This window comes from Nicotiana attenuata, chromosome 8 (genome assembly GCF_001879085.1).
Source record: "Nicotiana attenuata strain UT chromosome 8, NIATTr2, whole genome shotgun sequence".
In the NCBI taxonomy this organism is placed as follows: Eukaryota; Viridiplantae; Streptophyta; class Magnoliopsida; order Solanales; family Solanaceae; genus Nicotiana; species Nicotiana attenuata.
In genome coordinates, this window is record NC_031996.1 from 22,582,485 (window position 1) to 22,595,109 (window position 12,625).

Consider the following 12,625-nt stretch of genomic DNA (forward strand, 5'->3'; position numbering starts at 1 on the left):
CCCCTGGCCTCGACCGTTTTGTTCGTCTGATTTACCACAAGAAGAGAATCGCACTTGGCTTCGATCACTTCGGCGCCGAGGCTCCTGGCTAATTCTAAACCTGCAATCATAGCCTCATACTCGGCTTCATTGTTAGTCAACCTCCTCGTCCGTATAGACTGCCTAATGACGTCCCCGGTAGGAGGTTTTAGTATGATCCCCAATCCCGACCCCTTTACGTTCGAAGCTCCGTCCGTGAACAATGTCCATACTCCGGACGGAGTTCCCGAGCTCAGCAGGAGCTCTTTTTCGGCCAGGGGAATAAGGGTCGGAGTGAAGTCGGCGATAAAATCAGCCAATACTTGCGACTTAATCGAGGTTCGAGGTCGATATTGGATATCATACTCGCTAACCTCTATGGCCCACTTGGCCAGCCGGCCGGACAATTCGGGCTTATGCATGACATTTCTTAATGGGTACGTAGTTACAACATGTATGGGGTGACTTTGGAAGTATGGCTTCAATTTTCTTGAGGCACTAATTAGGGCTAATGCCAATTTTTCTAGGTGAGGATACTTCGTTTCCGCTTCCCCTAGTGTCCTACTTACGTAGTAGATGGGGAACTGGGTGCCCTGTTCTTCCCTAACTAGGACCCCACTGACGGCTACTTCCGATACGGCCAAGTATAGGTATAGAGGCTCTCCGATTTTCGGAGTATGCAACAAAGGTGGATTAGAAAGGTACCTTTTGAGTTCCTCTAGGGCGTGCTGGCATTCTGGTCCCCACGTGAAATCATTCTTCTTCTTTAGAAGATTGAAAAATTGATGGCTCCTATCCGAGGATCGGGATATGAACCGGCCTAGAGCAGCTATGCGCCCGGTGAGCCGTTGGACGGCCTTTACGTTATCGACAATCTTTATGTCCTCGATTGCCTTAATCTTATCCGGATTGATCTCGATTCCCCTATTGGACACCATAAATCCCAGGAACTTTCCGGATCCGACTCCGAACGCGCATTTCTCCGGGTTCAGCTTCATGTTATATTGCTTTAATATAGCAAAAGTTTCCTGCAAATGGCTAAGATGTTCCTCTGCGCGCAGGGATTTAACCAACATATCATTAATATAAACTTCCATGGTTTTGCCTAATTGATTCTCGAACATCTTGTTAACTAGGCGTTGGTAGGTGGCCCCGGCGTTCTTTAACCCGAAGGGCATCACGTTATAGCAGTAAGTGCCATACTTAGTAATGAAGGACGTTTTTTCCTGATCATCCTTATCCATCCGGATCTGATTATATCCGGAATAGGCGTCGAGAAAACTTAGCGTCTCGTGGCCGGCCGTGGCATCGATCATTCGATCGATGTTAGGCAAAGGGAAGGAATCCTTGGGGCAAGCTTTATTTAGATCTTTATAATCTATACACATTCTTAATTTATTACCCTTTTTGGGTACTACAACTACGTTGGCTAACCATTCGGGGTATCTAACTTCCCGGATGGACCCTATGTTTAATAGCTTAGTTACCTCCTCGTGGATGAAAGCCTGCTTGACCTCGGATTGGGGCCTTCTCTTTTGTTTGACTGGCCGGAATTTTGGGTCTGTACTCAACTTGTGAGTCGTGACCTCCGGGGGTATGCCTGTCATATCCAAATGGGACCAAGCAAACACATCTTCGTTAGCAGTAAGAAAAGAAAGCAAATTTTTCCTGAGCTCGGTAGTTAAACCCGAGCCCAGGTATACCTTTCGGTCTGGCGCACTCGAACGAATAGGGATCTGTTCCAGCTCTTCGACTGTTGATTTGGTGGCATCGGACTCATCCGGAGTCACGAAAGACCGGGGAAGAAAAAGGTCTTCCTCGAAGGTAGATTCTGGTTCAGCCTCTTTTACCGGAGGCTTACACTTTGACTGCTATTTTGCCTTGGACACCTCATCTACTGCGAACATCTCTCTTGCGGCGCATTGCTCCCCGTACACAGTGACGACCCCCTCGGCAGATGGGAATTTCAGCATTTGGTGCAGCGTGGACGGTACGGCCCCGATGTCGTGTATCCAAGGTCTTCCGAGCAGGGCGTTGTACCTCATATCGCCCTTGATAACACAGAACTTAGTCGCTTTTGTAACTCCGCCCACGTCGATCATCAGAGTTATTTCCCCTCGCGTTGTCTCCGTAGCCATATTAAATCCATTCAATACTCTCACCTCAGAAATTATCTGCCCTGTCAGTCCCAACTGTTCGACGACCCACGACCGAATTATGTTAGCCGAGCTTCCGGGATCGACCAAGACACGCTTGACTTTAGTGTCTCGGACCATCATGGATATTACCAAAGCGTCGTTATGGGGTTGTGCTGGTCCATCGATTTCCTCGTTGCTAAAACACAGTGTTCCCTCTGGTGCATAATCCCTGATCCGCTTCTCCCTTGTGATCGATATCTTGGTACGTTTCAGTATTGGTACTTGAGGTGCGTCTTCCCCTCCAATTATCATGTTTATGGTGTGCCGGGGTTCCTTCCTATCAGCTGGTCGATCTCGATTTTCGTAATGATTTTTGGCCCGATCACTGAGAAATTCTCGAAGGTAACCTTCATCGAGCAACCGGGCAACTTCCTCCCGCAGTTGCCTGCAATCTTCGGTTCTGTGGCCATGTGTGTTGTGGTACTTACATATTAACTTGGGATCCCTCCTCGATGGATCGGACTGTACGGGTTTGGGCCATCGGGCTTCTTTGATACGTCCGATCGCCGACACCAAGGTAGCCGAATCGACACTGAAATTATATTCAGCCAATCGGGGTGCTTCCTGTCTATCGACGGCTTTCCCGAGGTTGGCCTTCGGTAACGGTCTTCTGTTCCTCTCATAGCCGCGGTCGTTCCTCGTAAATTTAGGCCTCCTATCATCCTGATACGGCCGATATCTTTCCTTGTTCGGTCTCGAATCTTTGTAGTTTTCCCTACGAGGTCGATCGAAATTCCTATGTGTGGATGGTGAATCCGAACTTGCTCCGCTGTGGTCGTCCTCTACCCTTATCTTCGATTGGTACCGGTTATGGATGTCTGCCCACGTAACTGCTGGAAACTCGATCAGACTTTGCTTTAATTGCCTGGATGCGGCTGAGCTGTTGGCGTTCAATCCTTGAGTGAAGGCTTGTACTGCCCAGTCATCCGTGACTGGGGGAAGATCCATCCTCTCCATTTGAAATCGAGACACAAATTCCCGGAGTGTCTCGTTTATGCGCTGTCGGACCTTGAATAGGTCGGATTTCCTTGTTTCTACCCTGATCGCCCCGGCGTGAGCTTTCACGAAGGCATCGGCTAACATGGCGAACGAATCGATGGAATTTGGCGGTAAGTTATGATACCACGTCATTGCCCCCTTGGACAAGGTTTCTCCAAACTTTTTCAACAAAACTGACTCGATTTCATCATCTTCGAGATCGTTTCCCTTAATCGCGCATGTGTATGCTGTCACATGCTCGTTTGGGTCCGAGGTCCCATTATACTTCGGGATATCGGGCATTCTAAATTTCTTAGGGATAGGTTTTGGGGCGGCACTGGATGGGAACGGTTTTTGTACAAACTTTTTAGCGTCAAGGCCTTTCAGGACCGGAGGTGCACCTGGTATTTGGTCGACCCTGGAGTTGTATGTTTCTACTTTTTTATTGTTGGCCTCGATCTTTTCCTCCCCCTTTTCGATTCGTTCGGTCAATTCTTCTAGCCTCCTAAGAACCGCAGAATCAGCATCCGGCCCACCCCGTTCCGGCTGTACTGGGGTCGGATTGATGATTGCAGCTGCACGGGGAGCCTCCTCGGACCTGACAGGCTCCTGGACCCGGCTCTGGAGCTGAGCTATAGCCGATTGCTGGGCTTGCAGCATGTCAAAAATCATTTTAAGGTTGATAGTCTCTTCGCCGACTGCCTGGGCCCTCGAATCGTCCTCTCCCCGGACGCTATGTGATGATCCGGAGGCCTGATCAGTGTTGAGCGCCATCCGGGAATCGGCATCTATCGGGTTTTCGAGCCCGGGCATTCCATTGTTTCCTGTCTGCTGTTCAAGTTCGTTGTTGATTGATTGTGCCATTCTATGAGTTGGTAATTTGAATGTAAGATGGACTCTTTTGCAAAGAACCAGTGTATTGTGATGCGTCAAGAAAGAGTATCAAAGAGCTCACTAATATCCTTAGCCCCACGGTGGGCGCCAAACTGTTTACCCTTGAATCCGGATAACAATTGAATTTATATGGGGTTTTAAGGATCCGTGAACTAAAAGATACAAAAGGTTTAGGTTGAGGAAAATAAAGATAAAGACTCAACAATTGCTGTTAAAGTAAATAATCGCAGAATATAATATTGCTTAGAACAATTGTGCTTGATGCCTACAAGAATTTAGAGGGATCTCCCCTTTTATACATTCTGATTAAGGGGTAAAAATAAGGTAGGTAAATTAATTACATCGTGGATCCCTGTAATTACGCCTTAATGGCCTGAAGTGGTTGAGAAAATCACGTTTGGGCGAGATATCCGGCGACGCTTGGTTATCCGTTACGAGTCCGGCTTCCGACCTTGTGTGTTTCTCCATCCGGTGGTGACTCATATCGAGCTCTGCCACGGTCTCGAAATGACTCGACCTCGGTTGTAGACGTGGCCGTCGTTCTACCTTGCATCCAGGTCGGGTTCGATGGCCCCGACTTGCCCCGGACCGGACCCAACCCGGTCGGGCTCAAGCAAAAAAGGGTATCACCCAATACATTATTCTTACTATTCCAACTAGTCAAGAGCTTGGTTGGTTACGCTGCCAAAAATTATTTATTTTGAAAAGTATTTGTGCTTTTCCAAAAAATAATTTCGGAGATTAGCAATTTGTATTTGGCTAATTCATTTGAGAAGTACTTTATGCTATATTTGATAAGTAAATTGTATTTGGCTAATCTTTTCAAAATTACTTTTGATGTCAAATTACGATAAAAGACAATAAATGTTTAGAGTACAATTATCATTATTCAAAAAAGAGAAATTTTAAATATTTGTTATAAAAAATTAATTAATTTTTTATTTTATTTAATTAAAGTATAAAACGTAAAGTAATATGTATTAAAGATTTTAATCAATATAAGATATAAGTATATAAAGACAATAATATTGGTAGGAATATATGTGCTTACAAGTTACATGAGAAACACTATCGCTTTTTGAGAAAATAACAAACTAAGTGCATACGTCAATTATATTATATGCATGCACGCCAAAAAAAAAAAAATTACTAAAACTGTAAACTGGAGATCATATAATATTGGTAATACGACAAAGGGAAAAAAAAATCATACCTTATGAAGAAAGTGCTTGAAGCTGGTGATTAGCCTTATTATTTCAAAGAGTAATAGGAGACAAACAAAAGAAGAAACGGCAGAAGAGAAAATAAGAGATCTATTTGTAGTAGAAAGATTATTCCAAATAGGATTAACAGTAGAAGAATAAAAATATGATAAAAATAAAAAGAGAAAAAAGGGATGGTAGATATTTTTAAAAAAGTAAAAGTTAAATTAAAGGGATAATTTAAAAAATATAATTTTATGGTAATAATATTTTTATCTTGAAAAAATTAATTTTTTGCTTCTCAGAAGAAGCTAGAATTTGTAGCTTCTTCCCAAAAGCGAAAAAAATGCTTCTACTACTGCTTAAAAACGCTTTTTTGTTTTGGCCAAACACCTCATATTTCCAAATAAATACTTATTTCGGAAAGAAAAAAAAAAGTTGACCTCCCATAACTTGGCCAAACAGGCTCTAAGTATCAATTAAATGAAAAATTTAAGGAGAAACAAATGATAATTTACGCAATTACTCTTATGATTAGGGTATTAGATGTCTTTCTTAATTAAGAAGTGTGCGAGAACCTTAGAAAATTAGTAATTTACACCAAAGTAGTATTTTATTTAAAAAAGATATAGAAATGGAAACCAATAAACAATATAGATCTGCCGAATCTCCAACCTAATTGACAAGAATATTCACTAAGTCGTCGTTGTGTAATTTCTCTATTAGCAACTATATCTGTCACTGAAAAAAAAATTAGTGGATTTACATGTCAATCTCCACTTGTTTGATTTACCTATTTAGGTCATTATATCCCTCTTTGACCACACCGATAAAATAAGGAGGGTTGAGGAAGTAAGGAAAAAACTTTTAAAAATTGTTTTAATATAGAGGAAAAGTTTAAAAAAAATAATAAGAAAGAAAAAAAGTAATTTATTTAGAATTAGAAAAATGATATACGACATAGAAAAGAAGAAAGAAAAGTCAAAGGTTTTGTCCCAACAGATAAGGGGTAATCAAAAGTTGTCCCGGAAATGAAGAATTTCTTTCTTCTTCTTCTTCTTTTTTTTTTTTTATTTATCGGCTTTTCTTTTCGATCTTCTGGTACTAACTATTACTGATATCTTTAGAGAAGCAAATGGCGTGGCAGACCAATTAGCCAAGAATGGATGTAATTTAAATATGCGTAGGAGCCTAATTACTTTTGTTGCTCCACCTACTTTTGTTGTTTCTATTTTCATAGGGACAAACTAGGCGAAGTAGGAACTATGTATCCTATAAGGATCCCCGTTTGTAACGATTGTTAGTATGTGTTTTTAATAAATGTCTTTTTCACCAGGAAAAAAAAAACTATTACGATCAATCACTTTCATCATCGGTTGCTACCATCACAAATCACTTCCAACAATCATCATCAATCACTTTTACCACCTTCATTGATCACCTCTACCACCAATTACCTCTAACATCAACCACATTCACCATTACCCTTCATTAATCCATCATCAACCACCTTAGGGTTGGCTAAAGGTCCAAGCCATTGAGCATCTAGATGGCTCTGTATAAGGCCTTATATGGGAGGTGATGTCATTCTTCGGTTGGTTGGTTTGATCCTGGGGAAGCTAGATTGCTTGGTACAGATTTTTTTCGTGATGCTTTGGAGAAGGTGAAATTGATTTAGGAGCAGCTTTGTTAGCACAATCAGGCATAGGAGTTATGATGATAAGAAGATTCGTGATCTGGCTTTTACGGAGGATGAGAAGGTTCTTCTTCGAGTTTCGCCAATGAAAGGCGTAATGAGATTTGGGAAGAAAGAAAAGTTGAGTCCTTCGTATATTGGTCCATTTGAGGTGTTAGAGTGAGTGGGCGAGTTGGTCTACAGACTTGATTTGCCACCTAGCTAGTTTTTCGGGAGTTCATTCGGTATTTCATGTTTTCATGCTTCGGAAATATTATGAGGATCAGTCGCATGTGCTGGATTTCAGTTCAATGCAATTGGATGACAAACTTGCTTATGAAGAAGAGCCACCGGCCATTTTGGATAAACAGGTTTGAAAGCTAAAGTCTAAAAAGATTGCATAAGTGAAGGTTCAGTGGAGAAGTCAACCGTTCGTGAAAATGACTTGGGAGATCAAGCATGATATGCGGAGAAGATATCCCTATTTTTTTGACATCATAGGTATGATTGTAAACCCGTTCGAGGACGAACGTTTGTTTATGAGGGAAAGAATATAACAATCTGACCGGTCGTTTTGTGTATTTGAGCCCCGTTTTTCCTATTTGATGTTTTCCATATGCTTGATTGTTGTTTTGTGACTTACGAGGTTGATTGGTTTGGTTTCGGGAAGATTCGGGAATGAATTGGAACACTTAGTTCTCTTGTTGGAACCTTAAGTTGTAAGAGTTGACCCAGATTTAACTTGTGCGTAAACAACCTCGGATTGGTGATTTGATGGATCCAATAGGCCTGTATGATGATTCTGGACTTAGTTACATGTTCGGATTATTCTGGACATCCAATAAGATAAGTGTTAGTTATTTAATACAAAATATACAAGTAAGGATAGTAAGGGAGTGGGTTGAGATGAACATGGGTTGACTGTAGCTTAGGCCCAATTTAGCGTTAACAGATCAACAAAAGCTGCAAAAGACGGTGACATGCCCATTGAGCAGAGTGAGGAAGAAGTAGGGTCCAATGGTGTTCATGCAAAAGGGAGAAAGAGGACAATGATTAATATACATTCATTGTAAAATTACAAACGAAAGATAAAGAAAACGCTACAATGCTTAACTATAAGGCAAAAGAAAGGGAAATGAATCAAGCCAAAAACACAAAGTGATTTATCAGACAAGATAAATAAAAATTAGTCTCCTGGAACTTTGTCTAAGGCTGGTAAGTGTTGAATTTCCTTTAGACCCTTAACACTTCAGAGTTCACGAGGGTCTCATGAATCAGTTTAATTATCGTCCAAGGCAACACACATAACCAAATTAAAAGAATCATCCATTCGCGCTTTTTCAAGATTAGTCATGACTTTAAGGTATGAGATTATAATCAACCTAACACTGTATACCAATATGAAAGGACTACAAACTTGATCTAGCAATGTGAGACTGCAGATCATTCATAGTAGAGGCCAATCATCTCAACCTAAACATGCATTTTGTACTAGCTTATGGCAACTATGTCTTAGCTACAAAAATCATATCATAAATAGGTAATGGTCATGCTGGCACGTAAATCACATAGTTGTATTAACAGCTTACCCCAAACGAGAACACTGTAATTCAGGCTAATTGTAATGGACTTCAATGAAAACACACAAGAAGACAGATTAATTTCATATTAATCGAAGCTACTGATATACTTAATGAGGTGTTGGAGATGCAGTCTCTTTATTGAAATCAGAAACTCAGATACATGACTTGAATCGAAACCAATAATTATTTACGAAGATCTAAACTCAAAGTTGTTTGCCCGTAAACGGTATAATTGAATTTGTAACGTACTTTATAGACATGTAGATTAATTTGATCCAAGAATATGATATAAATAAGAACAGAAATGAGATTATTAAAATAAGGCTAATGGTCTTTGGGTCACTTAAACTTGCACCGGGTTTTAAAGATGATATGTGAACTTTCGATTTTCCCATTAAGCACCTCAACTCGATAAAGATACTTATAATAAACCCCTCCCTCGGACCGTGTATCTCAATTGTCTAACATGAATACCACGTCAGATACTAAGACCATTTAATATTTGAAATTTGTAATATCTGGGTCCCATCCGGAACTGCCCTCCAGAAGAAACACCGCTAAAACCACCCGAACCACAAGGCCTTTTGGCCTCCCTCTCCTCGTGCTCCGGGCTGCGAACCTTCTCTAGACACCTAGCAATATCAACCACCTCATTGAACCTAGCACCTGATGCAATCTCCCGAGTCATGACGAAGCGCAACCCAAAGTTGAGGCAATGAACCACAGTAATAGACTCATGTACTCACACTCTCAGAGTACTTAATCTCACTCATCACACTCAATCACATAGCAAGCTCATTCGCTCATCATTCTCAATCACTCAGCACTCGCACTCAGCACTCAACGGTACCTGCGGTCACTATTGGTATGTCAGACTCCAGAGGGATGGATCCTGCCCAAGTGCTAATATAAGCCAACATAGCATGTTGTGCTGTGCAGCCCGATCCCATAAATTTATCAATAAAGCCTGTTGTGGTGTGCAGCCCGATCCCATAAATATCACTCATAAGCGGCCCTCAGGCCCCGACGTAGTCATCAATCTCCCCAGTCTCTCAGGCTCATAAATCTCATGCCAATTAGCATAAATAATGATAACATGATGTAACAATAAATTATAATAGAGACTGAGATATGATACGCAAATGATGAATATGACTGAGTACATAATTGCAATTTAAGCAAATAACTCAACAGCATAAATGATCTCAGTGGGTCCCCACAGAATAAGCATATAGCCTAAGCATGATTTCTAACATGCATCGTAGCTCAATTACTCTAGCACGTAGGGATTGCATGAATAGCAACAAGATTTGATAACTACGCAGTACCACGGAATCAACCGAGTCACAATTATCACGGTGCACTTTCACACGCCTGTCACCTAGCATGTGCGTCACCTCAACACCAACCATATAACGCGAAATCCAGGGATTTATAGCCTCAGTACCAAGTTCAGAAGTATTACTTGCCTCAAACCGCGCAAATCACAACTCCAACAAGCCATTGTCAGCGAATCTACCTCTGAACGACTCGAATCTAGCCACAAATAATTTAATACAATCCATACAAGCTATAAGAATCGATTTCATACGATAAAGCTAAGTTTTTTAACCAAAGTCAAAATGTCAACCCAAAAAGTAACCACGGCTCACATCTCGGAACCCAACAAAATTTACAAAATCCGGACACCCATTCAATAACGAGTCCAATCATACCAAAATCATCCAATTCCAACCTCAAATCGCCTTTCAAATCCTCAAAATATAGCTTATGAAGTTTTCCACAAATTTCCCCAATTTTCCAACCTAAAATACTAATTAAATGGTAAAAATAATGACTAATTCATGTATATTAATCAAATATGAGTTAAAATCATTTACCCCAATCAACTCCTTGAAATCTCTTCAAGAATCGCCCAAAACTGAGGTCTCTAGCTAAAAAGATGAAAAATGGGACAAAACCCTCCATTTGGAAATAATATACTGCTGCCCGGTAGCCCTTCTTCGTGAATGCGGAAAGTGCCTTGCGTTCGCGAAGCACAAAATCCTCAGCTGCCAAAAACCTCTTACGTGAATGCGAGACCTCCCTCGCGAACGCGATGACCACTAAACCAATCCCTATGTGAACGTGATCCATCTCCCGTGAACGCGAAGACTTACAAGCCTGGTGCCCCCATCGGCCTTATCCTTCTATGCAAACGCGAGTCCTCTCTCGCAGCCGCAATGCAAAAACTCCCTATGCCTTCGCAAACAGGTGACCTTGTTCGCGAACGTGAAGAACAAACTTCACTATTCACCCAGATACACTTTGCGAACACAAGACCTCTCTCGCAAACGCATATAAGGAAACCAGACACCAGTAGTTCAGCAACTCTACAAGGCCAAACTCAATCCGCACTCAATCCGAATCTCACCCGAGGCCCCTGGACCCCATCCAAACATACCAACACATCCTAATGCATCATACGAACTTAGTCGAACCCTCAAATCACATCAAACAACATTGAAAACACAAATCGCACCCTGCTTCAAGCCTAATTAACTATTGAACTTCTAACTTCTAAAACAAATGTCGAAATACATGAAATCAACTCCGATTGACCTCAAGTTTTGCACACAAGTCATAAAATGACACAACGGACCTATTCAAACTTCCAGAACAAAAATTCGAGCCCGGTAACAACAAAGTCAGCTCTTTGTCAAACTTCTCAACTTTCCAACTTTTGCCAATTCAAGCCAAAACGACCTACGGACCTCCAAATCAATATCCGGACACATCCATAATCTCCCTATGGAGCTATCGGAACCATCAAAACTACATTCCGGAGTTATTTAAACCTAAGTCAACTTCTAGTCAACTTTTTTAACTTAGGCTTCAAACCTTGGGACTAAGTGTCCAAATTTATTCCGAACCATTCCTGGAACCAAGCCGCCCACCACGGCAAGTCACATAAAAACAAATAAACATAAAATAAGTAATAAATGGGGGAAGAGGGGTACAATACTCAAAAAGACCGGATGGATCTTTACACAAACACCACACAACTGCAGCGTGCAACCCAATTCAACAGCTTACCATTACAGCGTGCAACCTGGTCTAACATAAAATTATCGCGACATGAAACCCAATCCAAGCATATCAATCAACATAAGAATATTCGTTGAGCAATAATTCTCTTACTTACCAAACACATGTGTGCAAACAACAAGCACTTAAGGTGCATAAGCATAACCATGGGGTGATGGATGGTATAATACACTACGAAAAAAGATAGGCAAGACTAAGGTGCAATAAGAAAATCGACATTCCAAGGTCCATCTTTCTCATGCATCGCCACAAGACCTAAATGGGGCCACAACATGCATGTGAATAATCAAGTAATCTCACAACCCATCATAGCATTAGAAAGTAATGCATAAAATAGGTCAGGGCATTAATAAGATTAATTACACCCAATGACACATTGATAGTAAATGTTGTGTTGGGTAAGCAAATCCAACCCAGTGTAGAATACCCATTCTCATTAGGCTTACCAATAGCCCCCTAACCAATCCAAACTTTTTCGTATTAAGTAAATAGCCTTCACAAGTCAATAGTGACCTTATCCATGACACATAAAATCAGCTGTAAATCCCTTTTTTCATGCATCACGGTAGAGTTGTTGCTTATGCTTCAAGGCAGCTTAGGAAACATGAGTAGAATTACCCGACTCATGACCTGAAGTTAGCGGCTGTCGTATTTGCTCTAAAAATATGGTGCCAGTATTTGTATGGAATTCATGTTGACATATTTACATATCATAAGAGTCTACAATATATATTCAAGCAAATATAATTGAATTTGAGACAGCTGAGATGGCTCGAATTGTTAAAGGACTATGATATGGATATTCTATACCACCCTAGTAAGGCAAACGTTGTGGCTAACGCGTTGAGTCAAAAGTCTATGGGTAGATTAAGGCAAGTGGAAACTGATATAATTGATATGACTAAGTACTTGTACTGGTTGGCCAATTTAAGTATACGATTACTTGGTACCGGCGATGGCGGAACCATAGTTTAGAATACCGTTGAGTCC

At 41.2% G+C, this 12,625-nt stretch overlaps 1 protein-coding gene across 1 annotated transcript; it reads left to right on the top strand.

The window, feature by feature from the left end:
- LOC109231557 lies at positions 6,840-8,038 on the top strand. The gene is made up of 4 exons (XM_019397217.1): positions 6,840-6,868; positions 6,969-7,145; positions 7,273-7,336; positions 7,898-8,038. The coding sequence occupies exons 1-4, from the start codon at positions 6,840-6,842 to the stop codon at positions 8,036-8,038; spliced, it is 411 nt and encodes a 136-aa protein (XP_019252762.1).